General features: G+C 43.3%; 4 protein-coding genes and 1 long non-coding RNA gene across 10 annotated transcripts; 2 read left to right on the top strand and 3 right to left on the bottom strand.

Moving 5' to 3' along the window:
- Window positions 1-179: 179 nt before the first annotated feature.
- On the top strand, window positions 180-2173 carry LOC148382212 (interleukin-21 receptor). The gene is made up of 8 exons (XM_088359806.1): window positions 180-385; window positions 458-575; window positions 648-829; window positions 902-1056; window positions 1129-1297; window positions 1364-1469; window positions 1528-1606; window positions 1666-2173. Exons 1-8 carry the CDS (start codon window positions 331-333, stop codon window positions 1900-1902), a joined length of 1101 nt encoding a protein of 366 aa, XP_088215932.1. The 5' UTR covers window positions 180-330; the 3' UTR covers window positions 1903-2173.
- On the bottom strand, window positions 2009-5650 carry ube2ib (ubiquitin-conjugating enzyme E2Ib). Of its 2 annotated transcripts, none has more exons than XM_088359813.1 (7): window positions 5485-5650; window positions 4354-4431; window positions 4182-4265; window positions 3899-3971; window positions 3519-3628; window positions 3341-3420; window positions 2009-3228 (listed from the first exon to the last, which is right to left on the bottom strand). In XM_088359813.1, exons 2-7 carry the CDS (start codon window positions 4417-4419, stop codon window positions 3165-3167), a joined length of 477 nt encoding a protein of 158 aa, XP_088215939.1. In that variant the 5' UTR covers window positions 4420-4431; window positions 5485-5650; the 3' UTR covers window positions 2009-3164. The 2 variants fall into 2 exon arrangements, with proteins under 2 accessions (XP_088215939.1, XP_088215938.1); XM_088359812.1 differs by lacking the exon at window positions 5485-5650 and adding an exon at window positions 5079-5195.
- LOC148382210 (uncharacterized) lies at window positions 4191-12037 on the top strand. Its single transcript, XR_015854006.1, has 3 exons — window positions 4191-4477; window positions 9425-9951; window positions 10757-12037. It is a non-coding gene; the product is annotated as an uncharacterized LOC148382210 (long non-coding RNA).
- On the bottom strand, window positions 6567-15961 carry kctd5b (potassium channel tetramerization domain containing 5b). Of its 4 annotated transcripts, XM_088359808.1 has the most exons (8): window positions 15609-15961; window positions 11762-11870; window positions 11559-11650; window positions 11349-11444; window positions 11031-11135; window positions 9804-9929; window positions 9178-9232; window positions 6567-8761 (listed from the first exon to the last, which is right to left on the bottom strand). In XM_088359808.1, exons 1-7 carry the CDS (start codon window positions 15828-15830, stop codon window positions 9203-9205), a joined length of 780 nt encoding a protein of 259 aa, XP_088215934.1. In that variant the 5' UTR covers window positions 15831-15961; the 3' UTR covers window positions 6567-8761; window positions 9178-9202. The 4 variants fall into 4 exon arrangements, with proteins under 4 accessions (XP_088215934.1, XP_088215933.1, XP_088215936.1 ...); XM_088359807.1 differs by having other exon boundaries at window positions 6567-9232; window positions 15609-15959; XM_088359810.1 differs by lacking the exon at window positions 11031-11135 and having other exon boundaries at window positions 6567-9232; window positions 15609-15953.
- An 880-nt stretch (window positions 15962-16841) lies between these two features.
- Window positions 16842-23324, bottom strand: pdpk1b (3-phosphoinositide dependent protein kinase 1b). 2 transcript variants are annotated; one of them, XM_088358996.1, is made up of 14 exons: window positions 23167-23324; window positions 21540-21803; window positions 21356-21398; window positions 21145-21282; window positions 20875-21019; window positions 20701-20798; window positions 20562-20637; window positions 20385-20453; window positions 20204-20300; window positions 19957-20130; window positions 19651-19868; window positions 19498-19555; window positions 19283-19435; window positions 16842-19098 (listed from the first exon to the last, which is right to left on the bottom strand). In XM_088358996.1, exons 1-14 carry the CDS (start codon window positions 23188-23190, stop codon window positions 18985-18987), a joined length of 1671 nt encoding a protein of 556 aa, XP_088215122.1. In that variant the 5' UTR covers window positions 23191-23324; the 3' UTR covers window positions 16842-18984. The 2 variants fall into 2 exon arrangements, with proteins under 2 accessions (XP_088215122.1, XP_088215123.1); XM_088358997.1 differs by lacking the exon at window positions 23167-23324 and adding an exon at window positions 22912-23046.
- Window positions 23325-23604: the final 280 nt, after the last annotated feature.

Genomic DNA, 23604 nt, shown 5'->3' with positions numbered 1-23604 from the left:
GGGCAGGTAAATCTGCATTGCATAAGAGCTCTCACAACAACTTAAATATATGAAATTACTCCAAACTGAAATGCTTCCATACAGATTTCGATCTGGACGATAGAGTGACTAGCCGTACCTAATCTAGCGTCCGACAGCGGTCACTCAACGTCTGGCTAATTCTCATCCTTTGACATGAGAAGAGCAGTGCGATGAAATTGCATTTCAGCTCACTTGCGGTCGCTTGCCTCTCCTGCTCGCCAGATGAGAAAGGACGATACGTCCCCCTTCCGCCGTCTGTCACTCAAATAGAGCGTTACGGCAAAACGAGCCTGAGAGCGAGACGAGGCGATGGAGCAGCTCAAGATGCTGCTGCTGCTTTTACACGCCGGACTTTGGCTCACAGGTATTTTATTTTACTCCACTTATATATCCTTGAATGATTTTTTTTCCAAATTTCTTTACTTTTATTTTGCAGACACGAGTGAGAATTTTCAGTGCGACAATGATTTCACGCTTACAATCAGTTGCTCCGTCAACCTCACGTCAGCCCGCGATGGCCTCCACTGGCTGAATTTTGACAAAATGTATAGCGAGTAAGCGCCCTCCCTTGCCTGCCTCTTGGTAATAAATATACAAAATATATTTAAATAATGGTTTCTCTGCAGCGAGACGTACAAATGCAATTTGTCAAATACCGGTGGAGGCCGCGGCTCGTGTTCCATCGCCATGGAGAGGTCTTGCAATTTTGTGGATTTCGACACGTACAAGATCACGCTGTGCGGGAACACGAGCGACGGGGCGAAGACGTGCCACATGCTGGACGACAGATATTTGCCCAAGGAACACAGTAGGGAGTCTTCTTGACACTTAATGGGTAGATTGTGTGCTCGAGATGCAAATGACAAAAATCACTGCCCAGTTAAGCCCAACACGCCGTGCTGCCTGGCAGTCAGCCACAACGCCAGCCGACATCACTTCATGTGGAAAAACACCTACGAAAAATGTCGCTTCACCATCCTGAAGGACAACCTCGAGTATCAGCTCTGTTTCTACGATGGGCGAGACAAAGGCGGAGTAAGGGAGGGTATTACGGAAGGGGTCAAAGGTCACTCACTGGGCTAATCAACATCTCCTCCACCCTACCAGCTGAGGTTTCACTACACGGACAATACAGACTATTCTGTGGATGACTGCGACCTTGAGAGGAAGACGGAATACACCACCAGGGTCAGGTCCAAGCCCAGCGAGACACACTTTAAGGGGCAATGGAGTGATTGGTCACAAGAGGTCCGCTGGAGGACTGACTCGGTCACCGGTGAGGCTCATAAACAAGTTTGAGTGAATGACAAGAACGTCAATTCCCCTTGTTGCTTTTCTTAAGATTGCCCAGCTGATGGCTTCCTTTCCAAACATGGCAAAAAAATCTTCCTGGCTTTAGGTGTGACAGCCACACTGGCCCTGATTTTGGGCTGCGCTTTGCTAAAAAAGTAAGTCATTGCCGCAAATCCCATACTTGGCAAAATATGCATCTGATTGGTTGTACAGGCGGAGGCGAGATGAATTCGTTCCCACGCCAGAACCATACTTCCAGAGCCTGTACGCTAATTGTCACGGTGACTTTAAGGTAAGTGTGGCCACTCTGGCGCTGTGACCAACATTTAATTTTCTGACAACTGATGACAGAGCTGGGTGGACACAAAAGGAAACACGACTATGACGCTCAAGCCGGAGGACACGCTTCAAGTAGACAGCCATGTGGAGGAGACTCCAGCACGGCATGACGAGATGACGTACAAAAACGTCCCAAACCAACCAGCACGTTTGGCGGCACGCGGGCCTGGCAGCGTTCTGCCCTGCTACTGCCCTGAATACTGCACAATGAGCGACTTGAAGAAGTCCGCACAAGTTTCCGGAAATTAATTTGCAAAGGGTTAAGAAATTTCCAATAATGTAAAAAAACATGTCAGCATAGTGGACCATTCATGCAAAATACATTTGAAAAATCATGACATTTCAACAAATTAAATATTTTCAGGCAAGAAAATGCAACTTTACTTTATACAAAGTACATTTCAAGGCATTTCCAAACAAGAGTTGAAAAACATTTGAAAGAAACGAAACAAAAGTCGCTTGCTAAAATTTACCCACGTGCAGGGGAAGAACATGACAATTATAATATATTTTTGACTGACTAATGCATTGGTTTTCATTTCCTAAAAATTGCTGTCCCATTTCTCTAAAAAGTAAAGATTAAGTATAGTTGTTGCACATTTTGTTCTAAACCAGCATACCGAGATCATCTTACATAAAATACACTTGTAGATTTTTTTATTTTTTTTTGCTATTTATGTTGACATCCGATTGACTGATTTTGAAGTGCAAATAAGCATGAAAGCAGAGTCCTAAACGTGATTGAACAGAAAGATAACAGAAAGAGCACACTGAAAATGAAATGAACACACCACTTGATGGAACAAATATTAGAATTTGGGCTACGACGCCCCGACCAGGAGTTTTTGTAGAAACCTTTATTTACGTCAACACATACATGAACAAAGCACCGTTTACCCTTAAAGTCCGATACAATGGTATGCCTACCCGCCTCGGTCACGGCCGCCTTTTTATTCATCCAGACAACAAAAGACTCGGAATGAACAAAAAGAAAGCCGAGGTGGCGGATTCTATCGTATGTTACAGCATGCTGAATAGAAAAACCCAGGAAGGAATTAGACAGAAGCATCTAGAGACACTAAGTGAAATACGACAGTATAAAAGTGCCATTCATTATACAGCAGTTCAAATACTGACAATGAAAGAAGCGGACATTTACATGTGGAAAAGAAGAGAAACAAAAACACTTTCTTCCTTCAACGTGGATGGCGGCCAGCTCGCGTGGACTCTGTGAAACTGGATCGAAGTCGCGTCCCCCCCTCCCCCTCGCGCCAAATAAGACAGTTTAAAAAAGAAACGAGCAGGGTGCTGCAGCGCCGATCCCTTCTCAACGTTACGCGTCGACCGGCCATTAAGAGCAAAAACGACGGCGCCAAAACAAAAGACAGGTCAAAGTGGATGGCACAGAATGTGGAGAGTTTAAATACAAGTCTTTCAGCGAGTCCCGATGTGAGGGGAGCACATTCATTGTGACTGAGCGGGGAGGCGATTCCTTCTGCCCGTCCTTGCCCTTACGAGGGGGAGAACTTTTTGGCTTGTGATCGGACTCTTTTCTCGTAATCTACTCTGTTTTGGCTGCAAATGAAAGGGAATAAGCGTCAGGTCGTTGAAATGCCATTTCGCGACAAACACACTCAGGAGAAAAAAAAGAAAAAAAATGCATTCATTTGTTTTTCCAATATCTCACCAGTAGATTGTGTAAGCCTCCGCTTGGGCCGGATCCTGGATGTTAGGCTCGTTTAAGAGTTCCTGAATACCTAATAGGATCTGTGGGAGAAATTACAAAGTCAGACAAAATGAAAAGGATTTTTTTTTTCTACCCTGCGTTTTCATGACAAGAAGCAGAACTAACTAGCGCCACATACCTGCTTTATTGTGATGGCTGGTCTCCAGTCCTTGTCCTCCTCCAGAATAGAAAGGCATACGGTGCCTGATGGATACACATTTGGGTGAAAGAGAGGAGGCTCAAATTTACCTGAAGTAAAAAAAAAAGCCTTAGTTACAAATCAAGTACAACACAACAAAAGAGCAAACAGGAGATTTTACATACAGCTAGCTGATATTTTGACCATTACAATGGAACAACAAAACAGAGACTTTGTAAAACCGGAGGAACACATTTCAATCTATTTTAGGAAGACGACAATATGCCTCGGATTCAAGAGCACGGCTTCCGAGGAATTCCGACCACTGACTAAGGCTGCTGCTTGTATCAAAATCAACAGATTAGGAAAGGGCAACTCACATTTAGGAGGTGATGAAGGATAGTCGTCCTTGAACAACATGCGCAGTTTGAAAAGGCCTCCTTCCCACGGAGTCTGGTGACACGCAATTAAATGATCAGCTTCGCAAATACGCAACGTCCCTCGCACGGCTCGCCCGATCACGTTTCGTTTTGGCATCAAAGCAAAGGTTAAAAAATACACGCAACGCAGTACACATGCTCATGTGATATAGGAGACAATCCATAACCTCTTTGAAACGCATTTGAAATGAGTTGTTTAAACAGAATGATTATGCAACATTACCCCCTTCTTGCCAGGGATGGCGCACTCCCAGTTCATAAGGTTCATGGTTCCATCCGGGTTTTTGGTTGGTACTGCAACAAATCCCTGAAGAGACAGAACAGACATTCAAGAAAACCGAACTTTACTGTACGGGGATTCATCACAAACTTTAAATTTATCGCTGTATACTTACAAAAGGATGATCTTTCCGCCACGCTTTGCGCTCCTGGGCAAGCCGGCTCAATGCAATGCCAGACATATTTGTGGACTCCTGTATTGAAGAGGAAAACGTTTATTAAAACAAACGAGTCAACCAGGTGAGTCAAACTCATTTGTCACATGCCACGTTGTAGTTTGGTTTACCCTTGGCGGGCCAATATGACAAGTGCATGAATGCTTCAATATTACAGTACAAATTGATGGATGACTTTTTTTTTAACAAAAAGCCAGTATGTGAACATAATGTAGGAACTTTTATAAGCCATAGTTTTTACTCCAATTAACCTGTATGTTTGATCACCTTTCTATACAGGCGGTGTATAGTGACAGCTACCGAAATAAATAAAATGCTTTTTCATGACATGGCGTTTGTTGCTTCAAACTGAAGTAAAGGTTGCATTTCGAACAAATGCTTTCAGAACTAATACGGGCGAACCAAAGCGCAAACATAGCAACTGTGCCACTCTCTATTTAGCGTCTTCATCCGTTGGTTAATTGAAGTGAACGCTGACTTTTTATGCTTGAAAGTGACCGTTTGGACCGTTTTGTCTTTAGCGCTCGGTCGCAAACAGAATTAGCAGTAGCACCCCACTCCGTGGTTAGCATGTACATAACTTCCAAGCTTTAAGTTAAGTAATGCGCTTCCGCTCCTTGCATTCTACGTAAAAGTAATCTCATTATTGTTTGTAACTGTGTTACCTCGACATTCTTTACGTCAGACAGAGTAGTCTTGAAACCCATTGATTAGCAAGCTAGCGGGTTAGCTCACGAAGCTAACTCGCGTGCGCCAGAACCAACAGGCGCAGTTAGCGACTGTCATGGCCTGATGCAGCACAAAAAATGGCGCAAATGCACTTAATTTGAACATATTCCGCCAACGAGATGCGGAACCACGGAATAACTCTTCGATAGTCTCCCTGTGACGGATTCAATATTCCACTCAACAAAAACAAGACGTCTAGGGTTAGGACAAAGAACATCAGCGCCGGGAAGCACATTATATTCGTGCATTATCAAACTAGCGAAAATGGCGCAAAACGAAGCGGGTAAAAGCGCTTTGTACACGACTTAACAGTCACGTTCCGTCACGGAGATGCTCTCATACCTTTTAATGTGGTTGCTTTGGCTCAGGGGGGGGACAAGCGTTGGGTATTAAACGGGTTCAAATCGCGTAAAACCTTGTAAAGTTTCCCTCCTGAAGAAAAAAAAAACACCCGCTCCGACTCAAGCCAGACTTGTAGCGAGAGGGTGGAGCAAAATTTCATCTGTCGCTTACTTCCGCCTTCGCTTAAATACAACCTTATAATTTCAACGTCATTTCTGGATATATAAGTTTCAGTCTTTTGTTTTTAATGCCAAGCATTCTCGCATTTATGATCTTTGAATTTTAGATTTTTTTTTTTTTATTTAGGTTGACAGCTTCTGCTGATAAACCGTGAAGATTTCAGTCGTTTATTTTTAACGTCAACAGGTGCTACTTCCCTATTGACTGCAAACAACCGTGGTAATACCTGGCAAATATACGTGGGTGCTTTTTATTGAACTAAAACATGCTTATTTGACCATTGCAAATCCATCCCTGTTTCCCGAACGAGTGTATACGCTGGCCGATTTCTATCTTATTATGGTTAAATATCTTTGAGTAATATGGGCGTATTATACGCCCGATACATTTTAAAACATTGCTCATTTGTACAAGGCAGAAAATGTATAAAATATAACATCTTAAGTGTTGTATTAAAGCATTTTGTGGTTGAATAAAATATATAGACATGTAAATGAACTAGCTTTGTGTATTTCTAAACTGGCGATATCTAGGGCAGCTATGCTACGGGAGCAGCGGTTGAGTATAACACAGAAGAGGTCGCTATTCATCATAAAACAATTCCAAGTGTTTCCAACGTTGAGGGGGACAGTGAACAATTATTCAAAAAAGGGTTTAAAATGCACTCGGTCATATAATGCAAAACGCAATTGCAGGCCGACTGTTATAAGAGTAATGGAGCGTCGTACTCTTGTTATTTGTTATACTGCCCTCTTGTGGCCAAATCTGAATTACCATCGGGAGAAACAAATTTAAACGTGGTTTACAATTTTGATATTGTGTTTTTTTTCAAATCAAAACACTTTCCAAAAGACACGACTCTAGTGGCAATTAATTTCACATAAAATAAATCCACCCATAGATATGAATGACATTTTTTATTGGGTTTACCTTGCGCAAGACCAGAATAATCTCCTTAACCTTATTCATAGTTTATACACATTGCATAAGATCATATAGAAGTGATGTACTTAGTGATATGAGAACATTAATCATTAATGTAACTGTCAGATCCAAAAGGGAAAACAATGACGATCCATTCTTTTACAAACAAGACGTTATCTTGATTCATGCATCACGGTGGTCTGTGGCTTATGATTTGAGATGCAAAAACAAACAGGGCACTTAAGAGTAGTAGGCTACAGCTCTGATAAGATTTTATGTCACACAAAAATATTACACATGCCACATGAACAACTGCATGACCGCAAAGGGCCGCAAGGGTCATCTTGAGGCGTCGGAAGGCCTTGCCCGAACATCTCCACTGAGATGACGGAACCACAAACGGCAAAATAAGAAAAATATCATTGCAAAGGTACACGCCCGCTTTTTAAAAGATAAAAAAAGGACAACCATTCTGGAGGTAAGTTTTATAATTGCCAAGAGGAGGGCTGAAAAGAAGATTGTCTGCAACGCTCGAGGGGGCTGATAGCAGGGATGGCACAACACCGGCATTTCAGGGGTGCTATAGCGTAATGGCCCCATTGCCAAACGGCCCAGTTAAGCCCCTCCAGCATTTTACTTGATATTCTAAAACATACTTATAAATTATTTGTAATATTATAGCTCCAGGAAAAAAATAATCTCGCAGCAGTGCCTAGCAAATGGAGTGTCATAAAATCAGTCAGCGCGTGTGTCGTCCCTCCTCGCGGAGTGCGTATTAGCACAGGTGGGCTCACACACCTTTGATGTGTATTCGGGAGTGCAACTCAGAACACGCGGCGGAAGGCTTCAGAATACTCGCGCAAATGTAAACAGCACTTGCAGAACATCCAGTTGACTCCGGTTGAACCTTTTTGCTAACCCCCCCCAAAAAAAAAAAAAAAAAAAAAAAAAAAATTGTTTTTTTTACTTAAAGAGCCCTTGTGTGAGGGGAAATGTGAATCTATATAAAAAAAAACATGCATCCATACTTAGAAAAAGATTTTAGTCAAGTGTATGCGTGAATAAATGTAAATGTTAACGAGTTTATATGTACAAAGTGTGCCGGCAATAAGAAAAAAACGTTTTGCTCTTCCCTGACACTAAAGATGTGTGCAATACACGTAAGACATTGGATTTTGGTCATTAGGGGAGGGGGGGAAACAAGGCAAGACCAAATGATGAATTGTGAATTTCAACCTATGCACATCAAAGCCCAAAATAACTGTTTTAAAAAGAAATTGCAGAATTTGCAGTAACATTACAGGCTGTTAGCAATGTGCACAGTATGTCTCCCCCCCCCCCCCGTAGTGCTTGTAATGCTGTGTATGAACTACACATTTCCAAAATGTCTACTCGAATCTAGCACACGGCAGGAGAAAAGAAAAATATCATGTAACAGTCAACTTCAAAGCCAAGTATGGCTTTGTGTTAATAAAACATGTCGAGGCATGTTCATAGTGAAAAGACACCTTGTTCAATCTCACTCGGAAATTTCTTAACTCCTGTACAAATGCAAAACAGAGGGTCATCGTTTTATCTCGTTTGTTGCTGTTGTTGAAAAAGATCCAGTAGAACAACTTCAAATTTGAAGTTGTGGTTTTCTATACAGTGTACAAAACGTGCACCCCCCAAAACATTAAATATTAATAGTTTTTTTTTGATTATTTACACCAAAACTAGGTTCTCTGGATATGAACGGAGATTTGTTCACTGTCCTCAAAAAGTAAAACAAAAAAATTCCAGTCCGCAATCCTCCTACGCCCCAAAATAGTTCTTCTACCCCCGAAAACTGATATAAAATGAGATGCTCCCTCGAACAAAAACAATAGACTCAATAAGTCAGTCTGGGGGGAAAAAAAAAGTTCCGAACATGACTGCCAAACTGAACTACATCATATTAAGCAGTTCACGTCCGATGTATCTCTAATTCAATTATATACAAGCGAGTTTTCTTTTCTTTTTCTTTTCAATGAGCTGCAGCAATTTTGAGTTTGAAATGTCCTACTTAAGTGCAGAGAAAAGCTTGACTACTATTACCACAAGCATCTGCGGCGTCGGGGCCTTGTTGGAAGACAGTGCATGGCGCTACAAGATGATACAGTAGGTACCACGGCCGCAAACCTCGCTGAAGCTGCTAAAAAAAAAAAAAAGTGGTTGACTTCAGGTTGTTATCTTGAAATAAATGCAAATTCCCTTCTTGCCATCCCCAAACAATGTGACGCTTTTGAATTACAAGAAAGCGCCCGGATCCCTTGCCAGATCAAGTTGGAGGATATCATTAAGTCAATAGATAGATGACCCTGAGAGAATCATTGGCCACTATGACGACGGCCATATTTTTTTTCAATTAGCTTAAAAAAAAAAAAAAGGAGGCGGGGGGAGTTCCAGTTCAAATGTACAGGCACCAATTGTCAGTAAGCAGTCATATTTACATCAAACAAAAATGGAGGGAAACATAAAATACATGCACAGCACCCGCCCCGCCCGCTTGAATCTCCTCTCTTGTGCCAAATAGTTTTCCATGAGAATGATATGTTTGCATCATAACACCTGGAGCTTCTAATACTTGTCGTCCTCACATACGGGAACCCCTTTCCTGAAGAATCTGTTGGGTGGCAAAGAAAAAAATAAATTACGCTGGAGTCACTGTCATGTTATCGGTACGTTTGCTGCAGAGGTGAAGCGTGAACTACGGAAGCGTCCTGGAGAATTTTGGGGCACACCCCTGTTTGTGTTACTTGATGTGCACGTTTGTGCAACTTCATGATCTTTAGTTTTGCTTCCGCTTTCGAAAAAGTTCATTTCCAGCTCGGGAGGCTTCTGAAAGCACGTCAGAAACCTCTCAGGATGGGAGGAACGCATCAGCAAGGAGAGAAGGGAAAAGGCCAAAGACTAGGCAGGGAACTGTTGGAGAGGCGGCGGACTACAGCCAGTTGAGCGCTCACCGGTGAGTCGTAAATGCTCAACTCTAATCAGAATCGTTCATTTCATAATCCGTGTCTTCATCGTCGCTCTGAGCAACATGCAGCATGCGGACGGGCACACAAAAGAGACACTTTTTTTTTTTTTTTTAGAAACAACGGAATTGAATGTGAGTTGGGCATGTGGGGGGGAAAAATCACAAGGGCCAAACATAAAATTGTGCTATACATACTTGGCTTGACACACACTCATACCTTTGCCTTCTCGCTGGGCTCACTGTTTGTTCCGTAGGATTGATTGTGCAGCTCCTTGGAGACAACGCACAGGAACTCAGCCTGGTCTTCGTTGCCGTAGTTGTAAGACGAGCCGATGCTGACCAGCTAGAGACACACCACAGCAAAGGTGAGCAATTTTGGAATTCAATTGGGAATGTTTACGGGTTTTCTGGGAGGAACTAAATCAGTTACCCTTTTCTGAAACTTTATTTTTATTATTTCAAATGACAATAAAACAAGTAGAGCAGTAGCTTTATTTGCTAAGTGCGCAACGGTTAATAAAAAAACTAATCAATTACTAACAGATTAAACGATAATTATTTTTGATAATTGGTCCTTTAGAAACATTGCTCAAGTTTAAAATTGATATTTGAGGCCATCAAACAGGTGCACAAAAACACAGACAAGACTAGAAAGGAAAGATGCGGGTCGAGATAAAAAAGGTTTCACACAAAAAAACAACACAATCACCTGCAGACGGTAACGCAAAGACATCAAATGTGATGTGGCGAGGAGGATTTATCACATGAGGTAAACGTGCCACTTCACAAGTCAGTGTGGACCGTGAACGAGTCAGCGTGAGCTTGTTGTGGTGAAAAACTTAAACAAGAGTGGGGGTGGGTCTATTTTAGCAGCCCAGAAAGACAAGCCTGAATCTATGACAATAAAACAACTAGTCAATGCAACTCCAAATCCCATTTGGACTACAAAAAAAAAAAAAAAAAAAAAAATCACTCAGCATCATAATTGAAACTTTACTGTAAATAAAAAAAAAAAAGTCAAAAGGACACAAAAGGACAGACAAAAACAATGAGCACTGGATGAAGCAACTTAGTGTACACCTTGTGGAAAAAAAAATAAAAGTAAAGAAAAAGGATAAACTGTTCCAGCTCGTCGCAAACATTTTGTCCCTTGTGTGCATGTTCCAACAGGCTGGACTGGAGTCATGTTCCTGGTCTCAGCAAAAAAAAAAAAAAAAAAAAAAAAATTCCAGACAAACTCAACAGGCATGAAAACCTCAACTTCCACATTTCACTTTACAAATTTCCCAAAAGAAAACACGTGCCAGGTGTTCTTGTGGGTCTAACCGATGATTCGAGGAGGTTCAACTCAAAGACGGGGGACCAACGTCCGACCACCGACGTGTACGGGCAACAAGGGGACCATGCAGTGACCGGCCCGTGGACGGAAACATGTGGGACACACCTCTGCTTTGTTGCTTGGCAAAGCCGACTCCTCGCCTTTCACCTCCCTTGACACAATGAGTAGAAACTCAGACCGGTGGGCCCGCCCGTAACCTATACTGACAAGCTGCAACGACCAATCAGAGCACAGAAGGGATGCTCGCGTCACGTACAGTAGCGGAACATTCACGCAGCAGACGTTTGCCGCTTTTGGCTCGCTGTCGAATTCCGATGTTGAGCTTGGGACTCGGTGAGCAGAAGCGGGGTGGGTGAAGCACATGAAAACACGACTGCAGATGTCCCGACCCGTCCCGACCACCTCAGCATCGACTCCTGTTACCTGTTCAAACTTCCAGCCGTCCGACATGGTTGACACCATCTGCGTCAGCTCCTCTTCCTGGCACTGAAGCACCCGGTATACATGCTTCACCGGCACCTGAGACAAAAGAAATGCTTAAAGGCCCTGCAGAGAGAATTTAGACCTTTTTTTTTGTAGAAATACAAAAAATGGCCGCTTAAGTGCCTGCCTTCTTTTTTTTTTTGCATTTACCTGTGATGTCTTGCAGTCCCTTTCCCTGATCTTGTCCTTGATGAGTTTTATTAATGATGTGATGTTGTAAAATTCGGCTTCTTCCAGGACACCTGAAACAACATTTTGTTTTGTAGGCATGCATATTTATTGCATTGTAATTGTGAAATGGGTGTTAAAAAAAACCAAAAAAAACCCAGGTATCCATCATTCATCTTGGTTACCTTCTTCTGCCAAGTCCCTGTTGAGCACCAACTTGCCGTGCCTCAAGTAGTTGAGCACCGGCCCAAAGTAAGTTGGGTCTCTGTCAATGAGATACGCACCGGTTTCGTCCTGAAAAGAAGAGCAGGAAGATCAGCGCCTGTAATTTGGAGCATTTGCCTAACTTTGACCACAGTGATTGCATCATTATCATCATGTGGCTATAACAAAACGGGATTGGATGAGGTCAGCTCCCACGTTGCTAAGCTTCGGGATATCACTTTACTTTTTTGACCCCACTGGGTATTCCCCTATTTATGCAAGTGCTGTGATTAGGCCTGCTTTGTCTCATGAGGGATGGGTTCAAACAATTAGAGCGGAAAAGGATTGCGAAGAACAGGCCCAATGCGCCAAGGGAGCCGGCCAGGAGAGAGCGCCTTGGTTTACGAGCGCCTTGGTTTACGAGCGCCTATGAGCCAAGTGGCCTGTTCTGACATGCAACTTCAAAGTTAATCTGCAAGAGAAATCGAAAATGTACCCTTTCAGTTTGTGCATTCACGGTGTGGGCGGGCACTGAGTTAATTTTGTCTGTCCAATTATGTGGAAAAGGTCCCAGTACATGTTCTTTCTTTTCTGATGAATATCTGTACCCTGACGGCACGTTGACCTTCTTTCCATAGCCAAAAATATCCCATTAGAGCCCAACGGACTTCTGTTCTTGCTCCGTGCCAACTTGTGCTTCATTTAGTTTGCTGGTACAAGGAGCTCAAAATCCCTGAGCAGGCAAGGAAAAAAAAAGCCAGTGACGGGGCAGATTACAGGAAAACATGTCAACACCCTACAGGGAGAATTGGGTCAGTTGAGTGTGTGGGTCAGCCACGTTACGGCGTATTTTGCAGCCGGGCGTGGAAAAGACGGTGAGACCGCAGCCCCCACCCCCCCGCACATACGTGCCGCGTTGCACACGTGTCAAAGCGCGTGATGTCGGTAAGAGCCATCTGGAGACGGCGCGGGAGTCGAGCCTCAATTCAAGGCAAGACTGTCAAAAGGAAGTCAAACTGTGGCCTGGGAAGTCACAGAAAGCACGGCGACCGCTCACTGTGGGAGAAAGAGAAGGCACACAGACGACGGTGCGGCAAGTCACGTGACCGCAGCTACTTAGCCAAGTGGAAGTCTGATCCTTGTCGCGTAGGAGCCAGAATCCCCCTGGAGTAGAAGCGCTAATGGCATAGTCAAATAGGCCTTCATCTTTTAAATAATACAGGCTTGGCATCCAGACAGCCTTGGAGGGAGTGCTCTCATATTTTGCAAAATATTCAAACAATGCTCTCAAAACAAGGAAAGTTGACAATTTGGGGGTATGTGCCAGTTAAATAGTCAAGTCGCTCCGCACAAGGGACGTAGGTATCACAATCTAGCAAAAGGCGCAGAAGAGCGCGACTGGTAAATGAAGACGAGGAGAGAAACGCAAATCTTTTGTGATGGGATGCCTAAAAAATTCATGCGGTTCTCAGGCCGGCCGGGCCTTTGCTTGAGTAGTCTGAAAGGAGTCGGCTAAAAATGATCTCTGACGTGCACCCATCTTGTTTTGTTGGGCTGAAAACAAAAAACATTTCTGGTTGGGTTCTTGTCACATCAAAGACATGAAGACAGGAACAAATGTGACAGCAGCCAATTGATGACTCGGAATTAAAAAAAGAGCAAAGAAATGACGGGCCTATTAATTATGACCTGGCACGTGATAGCACTTTCTCCCTCAGTCCTAGCCCACGTGCAAAACAGACTCCAGTAAACAACATGAATAATGCAGTTTTAAGAAGAGCACGGAAGCGCGTCAGCATGCATGACTGAGAAATGAAGCTCTCATCGCTTTAGACGAAACACAAACGCAATGCTGCGTTTACTTGAGAGGGGGGGGGGGCATCGTCTGCACTCCTTTGCAAAAATGCACGCTGTCAAATCCAAATTGTCAATTTGACACCCCACCAAGAAGTGTGTTTTTAGCCAACTATCAAATATCACTATCTTATGTATTTTGACAAGCTATTTTTAGTATTATTTTCTACACTTCCCTACATTTTTGACAGATGCAGCATCTTCTGCATACCGAGCACTCTCCGAAATCACACAGCACTCACGAGAGCGCCGCGGTAATGGCTCTGGGTTCCCCTGTCACGCACTTATGACACGGGATGGACATAAGCCGAAGCTTGTTGAAGGATGAACTGACCCAAAGGCAAGCTGATGATTGGGAGGCTAAAATATCAGCATTAAAAAAAGCAAGAAGAGCTGCGGCCCCTATTGGGCAAAAAGTAGGGCAGATTATAAAAGCAGATGAAAACAAACGCAGCAGAGGTGTTAAACCGGCAGCAACGTATACAAAAGTGTGTCATGCGGCGTACGCAGACACTAAGTTATTGTGTTTGACGGTTGCTTGGTGGGCTTGAGAGCCCGCAGGCGGTTTGCTGTTCAAACCGACAGATTCACAAACAGACAAGCTCCTTCCTTCCTCCTGCTTGCCGAGCATGTGGAAGCCATTCAGGGGGAAAGGAGCGACTCCATCCATCCCCGGCAGCACCTCACCACACTTGGCAACGACTCCTTACTCATGCGGGGCGCCATGCCAGCGCCACTGGCATCCTGGCCGCTTGCCGTTGGACCAATGGGGCACCCCATGTATAGTCGAGCTCAAGTACGGCCCGGCCCGCATGACACACAAGGGCCGCTCTGTTCCTTAATCCATCACAACATAAGCGTTCAACTCTTTACTTAATGCTAAGAAAGATGGCAAAACAACATAGGCTGGCGAAATATATATTAAAAAAAATATATTTTAACCAACTCATATTTGACTACAATCGATAGCAACACAAACACATTAACAATGCGAACAGGTATACATTCTGAAAATGTCTGTTGTTATCTTAATAAACTGTCGTTATTGTCGTTTTCGTAAGGCCTGTGGGTCTAAAAAAGTTTCATGTCATAAAAGCTTTCATTTCCAAACTACACACATTTTCCATCAAAGTAATGGAGTCGAGCCCTATTTGCCAGATTTCTAATATTCATTCATGCACTACTTGAAGGATTCTTCCAGGATAATGTCCCAGGCTATCTTGATGTCATTGATGTCTTTGAAAAAGGTTCCCTTGACGACGCCATTGAGCTTGGAAAAATAATTAAAAAATAAAATAAAAAAAAGATTGAGTTAAGGAGCTTATTCTAGCTTGGCTATATTCTTCTTGGCCAGGAACTGTTAAATGCTCAAACTCACAGGTTTGACATATCTCTTCTGATACATTTGGAAAGTTGAAACAGAAAATAATATTAAAACAAATGTGAATAAACACTGAGCAAAATCAGATGACACACTCAAGACAAACTATATGAATGAGACCACGATGGTAGCAAGAATCTTTTTAACAATTTCCTTTCTTGATGAGAAAAAAAAAGTTCCAATAAGTCGACGAGTGCAACGCAATGCAACGGCCTCGACGAGAGAAAGTTTCCAATTTGTCACACAACACAAATGGAACGAAAAAGTGGTTCAAACGCCACACGTTTGACTTAATCTAAAACGACACCTATAACCTACACGTATAAGAGATTACGTTAAAAAAAACTCAAAAGATAGCAATAGAACATCATGTGGTGACTGTAGGAATCTAGCCTATGAGCTAATGGTAGCTAGCTAGCTTGGGGGGGAGATCGAGTTTACGTTTCGCTCGTTGTTTGAAATACACTCAATAAACAGTTAAATTGGCTACGGCAATAACATCCGACTGTTCAACAATGACGTGGATAAAAAAACAAAAAATAAAAAACACAGAATAGTGCGGAACCAAGGGCTAACTAGCTTTTAGCATTTACCTTGTCGGAATCGAGCTCCGGGTCAGCTTGGCTCAGCCTATACAGAAACGATTTGGGATCTCGACACAATGTCTGTCGAGTTGTTAAAAAATAGGTCCCGCCGACGTTTAAACGAATCCACTTGGACGAGCCCGTACTGGGCGTGGGGCTTCTCTCCGCCGAAGAATGGCTCAAACACCGGCGGTGAACGGAGCCGCTACTTTCCGAGTTGTTCTCCGCCATCCCTCGCCTTCGCCTCGGCTGTTTCGCTGAGGGGCTGACGGGAAATCTCACAAGCTGACCGCAACCGCTCAGCTTGCTCCACTCACGCAAAGCCCAAGCCACGCCCACTCGTGTCTTGCTGCACCCCGCACTCACGCACACTTGCGCGCATGCGTATTTCTACGCGAGACATTTGCGATGACGTCACAAGAACTGTCAAGTATTTTCTTTTCCCGTTTCTTCAAGATCACACGTGTTTTAAGGAAAATTATTCAATTATATCTTGACAATATCAGGGCTACACAACATTTTGAAAAATTTAATCATGGCGATCGTGGCAGCTTTTGACTGACCAATCAGATGTAACCTTAGATGCGCACCGCCAATCCTAGAGCAGTATTTAGTGGCATTACTAACACTAAATAACTTCAGTGATTGTAATTAATTAGCTAAGAAATCATTGTGTCATAGAAATGTAATTTATTTACGTACAATGTCGATATTGTAATATTCAACACCAATTTCACAAATGCATTATTTTCCAATATTCTGCACTGCAGCCAGTTAAGAGTCATGAACCAATGACCTATCACTAGTAAAATATCCAAATAAATGTTCAAACATGTCATTGGTGTGCAGAATTATGAATGATTCCTTTACCTACACAAAGGTAATTGTACAGGTACGCTCTTTTGTCTTCATCTCAATAGTTGGACATCAAAATTACCTACTCGATTACACTATTGCTCAACTCCAATGGAAGCAAATGAAATTGTCTTTCATTTAATTTGTTGAAACAAAAATCACAAATTCAGCCCAGGCACTGGTACTCAGTAGCACAATTGCATTTCCAACTCACGCAGTTTTGGTAACATGAAGTTGTCCTTCCCACAAGGGAGGACATTGTGTACTGGTCCATGGAACTTAGGCTGGATATTGAATTAAAGCTCAAACGAGCCGCCACAGTGTCACACACAATCGCATTAAACCGAGAGTAGCCCGTAGTAATTTGCACAAGACAGAAAACACAGATGGTGGGCTGATACTTTATTTACATGCTGCAGGATGTGAGAAGCCATTGCCAGTGAAGCGCCGCATCTTTTCCCACGTCATGACTTGCGGACCTAACAGAAAATCAGACACGCGGCTTTCTTCAGTTGCCTAAATTCCCTACATGCTTTAATTACTGGACTACCAAGCGTTAAGTGGAAAAGTTGTCATTCAACATCTACTGACCTAGCGCACACATAATCAGCGAGAGAATGAACAGAGTCATTAAATTAGCATCGGAATATGATTAAATCACTGAGCAAATAGAAAATGCATGATATAGTAAGAAAAAAAACTGTAAAATATTATAGTTTACAATAATTATTCACATTCAAAGGCTTTACATCTCAAAACATACACAACATGGCCCCTGAACATGACTTCAATCCAAATATGATTCATATATTAGAATTTAAATAACACAGAATGAACTAGAGGCTAAACAATAGCCCTCTAATAACCTTATACAAGAATAAAAATACAAAAACTGGATCCTAATGTCATTGCATTACTCGCTTCGGATTTTAATAATACATGATCTGTACATCACAGTTCTCGTCAGTTACAAGCCAGGTAGAGCGTTTTTTTTTTTCCACGCACAATGTAACCGACCGCCCTCTATTAGATTCCGACAAATTCTCCGCGCGGAGGAGGCCAACACTAGTGTAGTGCTTCCTCAATTTCTTTATAGACCGATACAGCAATTTTATCTCTTATTTGGATCAGATAAAGATATCCTTGCACGCACGCATGCACGCCTAAATTCCAGTCACACACTGCACACAGACTCAGCCAAAAGGAGGAGGGGCCTTTGGGAGGGGGGGGTAAAAAAAAAAAAAAAAAAAAGACCTGAAAATACTCTGTCAAAATTAAAAGGATAATGATAACAAAAAAAACCCAAAAACATTTCAGGTAACTCGGGTGAAGTTCTACCAGAGCTGAATGTGCGAATGTGGAGGCAAAAGAAAATGGTTGTGGCAGCCATCTGGAGAAACCTGTGATTGCTTCAAAGAGCGATAGGATGACGTATTTTAAATCTCTGCTGGGAGACGATTTTCTGGTCAGCACGTAGGATTTTTTTTTTTTTTTTTTTTTTAATATTTCAACATGATGCACTAAAGGTGTGCATAACGATCCCATCGAAAACAAGTGAAAATAAAATTCACATCACAAAGAAATAGCAAAGTGAACAGAACAGCCAAATCATCCAGTAACATTTGCTATGGTTGCCAATACAGTCCAAAAAAATATATATTAAAAATAAAATACCCACCTTTTTAAAAACTTGAATAAACTACCGGTAGTGTAATATCACCAGTGCCCGAAGGAGAGAGAGGAGCAAGGCTGCGCTACACGACTGGCCATGCAGGAAAAAGGTAAGCGACTTTACGGTTCCGAAGTACAAGCTAGTGGCACGTTTCCCTGCCTCCTGTGTCGCTTACAGCTGTGGAAGAAGGCTGGCGCTAAAGTTAGCCCTGCTGGGAATTGGATTGGACCGCCAGAAGCGAGTACCGCGCAGTTCAAGAGAGCAACTCAAATACTGTGGAAATACGCGGACGCTTACAAAAATACATTTGAGTTTGGTAATTGCGCCCGAGTGAATCAAGCACGCGCTAGGCGGGGAAGCTATGGGACGCTATGCGCTCGACGCAAAAAAATTGTGGGGGTGGTTCTACAGCTTGCACATAGAACACAGGTTTAGGATACGGTTGAATTAGATTCTGGGATTCTCACCAATTATGATTTTTGCGTGACGGTATATCAGGAAAAACAGTCCTTGGATTTTAGATAGAGAGATAGGGATAGGTAGAGATAGAGAGAGAGGCCCCGCGTTTCCCCCAAGCTTGCCTTTCACCTTCCGCCGAGAATGTACAGAAAAAAAAAAGCAGATGTGCTTAGCGGGACTGGATGGCAACAGAAGCCTCATACGGAGCACAAAGAACAAGCAAAGCAACCCTGAATCCAAAGTTGTAGCCCCCCCATGATTCTACTCAGTAAAACAAACAAGGTCTAGATGCCAGCGTCTGTAAAGAGTTTGTTTACACTGCGGTGATGAAGAGCACTAAAGAGGGTGTTACTCTGCTCACAGATTGGCCTCCGAGCCAAAGTGGATGTAGGAGCGCTCCTATAGGCCGGGATTTTGGTGTCTTTGATAGATCTTTCGCCACACTTCCTGGATCTTCTTGCACCATCTGTCAGCATTTCCGCTAGGGTCCATCAAATAGTACGTTCGGTTAGGCTGCAATGACAGCGACCAACAGAAAATTGTTATTCTCAAAAAATTGTTACACCGATGATATTTGTGAGTAACATTTGATTAAAAATAGAATATGGGAGTACTTAACCCGGCGCAGCTGTGACTCGACAAGCTCAAAAAAACCCACACAAAAAAAAAAACAACCTTTAGAAGTAGTCGTGTGTACCGTGTGAACAAAGAAGGTTTTGAAGTTCTTGGCCTCGGGGCGTAATTCTAGTGACCAAGGGATTTCTCCTTTCAGGACCTTGTTGACAGGATCCACATAGTACAGGTGTGGTCCTTCGGTGAGCAGCAGCTGTCTCCGTCGGGCAAACAGACCCTGCGACGGAAACCGGTTTCAGTCGAGCGCCACTCGAAAAAAAAAAAAAAAGTCATACTCACCTTTCGTTTGTCTACTGGACCCATTTTTAAAATCAGGTTGTTTTCCACAAACTGGTGCCTGTACAAATTAGAATTAAAAAAAAGATCATTCATCCCTTGTTCGTCGTAGAGTGACTGACCGTATTCGAGACGAAACACGGCCACACGACTTACCATGGATTTCCCGAGGTTTGTTTGTCCAGCAACAAGAGCTTCTCGTCGTCTGTGAACTGGAGGTCCAACTCAAAGGAATTGTTGTCCAGGTCGTGGATGTATTGCTCGATGTTGCTGCTGGAGCGCTGCGGGGGCGTCGACTCGTGCGGTGACAGCGAGTGCGACGAGCTGGACTGAGCCACCTGCATGTTGCTGAACTGGCTCAGGAGGTCGTCGTACTGCAAAAGACATTGCCGTTTATTTTTTCATTAAACTTGCTGTGTATAGTAAAGCCAATTTCTGTTACGAGGGGAAAAATGATGGTACATTTCCGTAACAGTCCTCATCGTCCTCCGACATGGCCGGCAGGTATGGCGTGAGCTTGGGCGGCGTCTGCAGGTGCAAGTCACTCCAGGAGATGGTGTCAAAGAAGGGGTGTTGCTTCAAAGGGTCATAGCCGCCCATCTCCTCACAGCCGAGCCGATTTGAGGGGTCCAGTGACTGAAAACAAAAAAGAATGTTGATATTTGCCTGCTCCTACAATTAAAAATACAAGTGACATATAATGAATTACCAAAAGCTGTTTGACAAGATCCTTGGCTCTGGGGAAGAATTTCTCAGGGAATTCATACTCCAGCTTTATGATCTTTTGGAATATTAAGTACTCGTTTCTATGGAGCGGTCAAAGAAAACAAGATTGATTTTGCCTGTTTGGTTTATTATTTTGTCATGAAACGAAACACGCAGTTACTTACCCAGCTCTGAACGGTGGTAGACCAGCCACCAATTGATAGATAATACATCCCAATGCCCAGAGGTCAGAGCTAAAAAAAAAAAAAAAATTTTTTATTATTATTATTATTTTTTTTTAAAAAAAGGAGTGGTCAAAAAATGTAACTCATCGCATGTAACTCGAAAAAAAAAAAAGTTACCTTTTGCAGGCTGATTTCTCTGTTAGCAGCTCTGGTGAAACATACTGTGCTGTTCCCACAAAGGAGTTTGCTCTCGCTGCAAAATTCGAACAGCAACGTTTAATTCCACGGAGATGTCCAGACAAAAGAGTACAAGTACCTTGCTTGGTGTCTGATGACAACTGTTTTGCTGTCCCAAAATCTGTTATCTGGATGTGCATCTCTTCGCTCAAAAGAATATTCTCTGGTTTCAAATCTCTGCAAAGGAGTACATCGGGTCTCAGTTTAGCGGAAAGGGATGGAAAGAAATTAAAAAAAAGATCCGATACGTTACCTATGGATAATCCCCACACTGTGCAAGTATTCTAGAGCACAAACGATTTCCGCTGAATAGAATCGGGTGCAGGTCTCATCGAATGAACCGATTTTACGAATGTATTTTAGGAGTTCACCGTTCTTTGCGTAGCTGAGACCAAAATCTAAGAAATCTCAGTTAAGAAGGACGACTACAATAGAAAGCCAAAAGCAAAATGCAGTTATTGGGGAAAAAGAAAAAAAGTTTTCTGTGCAAAAAATGTGCAGTATCAGCCCCACAAAAGGATACACAACTTGTCGTCGTCTTGAAATGTGAAGAAGAGCTTAACGAAGAACGGGTGGTCGAGATTTGACATCAAATCCCGTTCTCTTTTTACATACTGGGCTTTGTTCTGCTTCATGATGTGCCGCTTCTCCAATATCTTAACTGAAACACAGACGGAGCACGAGTATGAACACGTGCGTCTGTTTCGAGTCCTTTGCGAGATTTTAATACTCACTTGCATATTCTTTGCCGGTTGCCTGCTCTCTTGCTAGGACAACCTTGAAAAGGGGAGGGGAAAAAAAGAAAAAAGGATGAGTCATCCGAGAACATTAATCAGAGGAATGCTAGCATGTAGCAACAGCTACCCAGGTCTAATTAAAAAGTGAAGAGGAATGTGTGATCTATATGTAGATGTATACCGTGGAGAATGAGCCCTCTCCCAGTATCTTGCCAAACTTGAAGTCCTCCGGTTTCTTCTTGCGAGGCTGAGGGGCCTGAGCCACCTTCTGCGCACGGAGGCCGGAGCCCTGGCCGCTCGCAGACGCTCCGGCGGCACGGGCCTCCGAGGGCGAGCCCTCCATGCCGGGACAGTGGCTGCTGCTTAAGTCGGGGTGGTTCCTTACCATCGATGGATGTGAGTGGGTACAAATGACAACGCTGGGCTGAATAGGCATGACATCGTACTGCAAGAAGAGAGAAAGCGCTGGTCAGCAGCGTGATGGAGTGGATTCAAAACAACATATGATAGTACCTTGACTTAATACAAGCAAATAAATCATGAATTCTTATCAAAGACAGTTTTATCTACTCCAGATAAACTTGTTAGCCTACTAAAGAACTTTGACCTCAAGTCTTTGAAGAGTTTCCTACAACTTCACAAAAATTCGACCAAGCAAGTGTGGTGTGAACATAAGTCATGTATTAGATCACATCAACAACGGAACAAATCTATGGATCGAGCACTTTCATTTGGACTAGAGTCGCTATAAATGAAGCATATGCAGTTCACAGGCATGCTTTGATTATCTCAAACCTTTTGTTTGTGCTTGAAAGCATTTTTGGACATTTAAACAGCGGGTGACAATGTTGTCAAAACTATCCTTGTTTACACATTAGAGAACCTTTCTGCTTGCATGAAACCAAGCCATCATTGCCATCATCATCGCTGAGACAACAAACAGTGCGAGGTTGTAAATTCCAGGGCGCCTTTTGGTGCTTTTCGAGCCAACAATAACACACAAGACAACACGTTTACAAATCCCTTTAAGTTTGTTGCTTAGTTGACTCGGTCTCGCTTTTATCTCATTCACAACCAAGGTGTGGCCATTTATCCGCTTTTTATCCGCTCACCCGGCCCGCACTGAGAAGCTATGTCCTGACTCATTCTCCGCAGCTCCACCATAAAACGTTTCCTAGTTAGAGCCTGATCGCAATAACACATCTACGGGTTGATTCCGGCTGTATCAGGGCCTGTGTGAACTTTCTCGGGTTACCTTGTCAAGCCGTACTGGTTGGCTGACAGTGAGTTACAAACTTACGCTAGTAGCCTGCAAATTAGCTCCACGTCAGGTTGCGTGGAGGCAACTTCAAAACGTCGGCCCCTCGCTATTCCATATTTTCATTGAGCTGCTTGTCAGCCCGATTGTTGTCGTTTATTTGTGCACCACATTGACAGCCAGAGTTAACATTGAAAGCGCGAACCTGCTTAGCTTAGCATTAGCTTGATACAAACCAACACAAAGTGTACAACAATTAACAAGCGTGTCGGTTGTAAATTAACACAAAACCCACTCGAGCATAGCACACACGCAGGTCAAAACGGAATCTCCACAAAGCCGAATAATTTGGGCGAATTTAGCCGCAGTTCCCCTGAATTAGCCCGGCTAGCCTTGCTAGGTGGTCTTAACATTCGAACGAGCTCTGCGGCTAGGCTACCGCTCTTCCAACGAAGGCCCGTCCGAACTATTTGTTGTCAAACAGCCGCCACACGCCACGTTTGGGCCGCCGGCTTCGTAGTGTCCTCCGTGTCGATGCGGCGAGACTCACCAGCTGACTTGTAGCTCTTGCCATGAGAGTTTTCCGCGAGTATTTATTTGGAATAAAATAATTAGAGAAGCTCCGGTAATGGCTGCCTCTGCGCCTTCATTTTCAAGCTGTGACGTCGTTCCACAACAATGTTACCGCAGGACAGCAGACTCCCGCGTGTCCGCCCCCCTCGCCACATTTACAGTACAACACTCAACTTCAGTGTACTGGAAAGGCCCCGTCAGACGCCAGAAAACTATAAACACATAAATATCTCTCTATATAATTTTTTGAACAAAATAAATTTACGCAGAGCGTATTTACTCCGGTCTATTTAATGACGCCGCCAGGTAGCGCAAGCAAGATGCTGCGTTTACTGACCTCGGTTTCCATTACAACACTCAGGTGAGGCGGTGGGAAAACGTGGTATTCCCCCACGTAGAAAATATAAAAAAAGAA

Source organism: Syngnathus floridae, chromosome 18 (genome assembly GCF_059516105.1).
Source record: "Syngnathus floridae isolate MCC-2025c chromosome 18, RoL_Sflo_1.0, whole genome shotgun sequence".
NCBI classification, from domain to species: domain Eukaryota; kingdom Metazoa; phylum Chordata; class Actinopteri; order Syngnathiformes; family Syngnathidae; genus Syngnathus; species Syngnathus floridae.
Note: the sequence above shows the minus strand (reverse complement) of the source record. Positions and strands in the feature narration are given on the sequence as shown.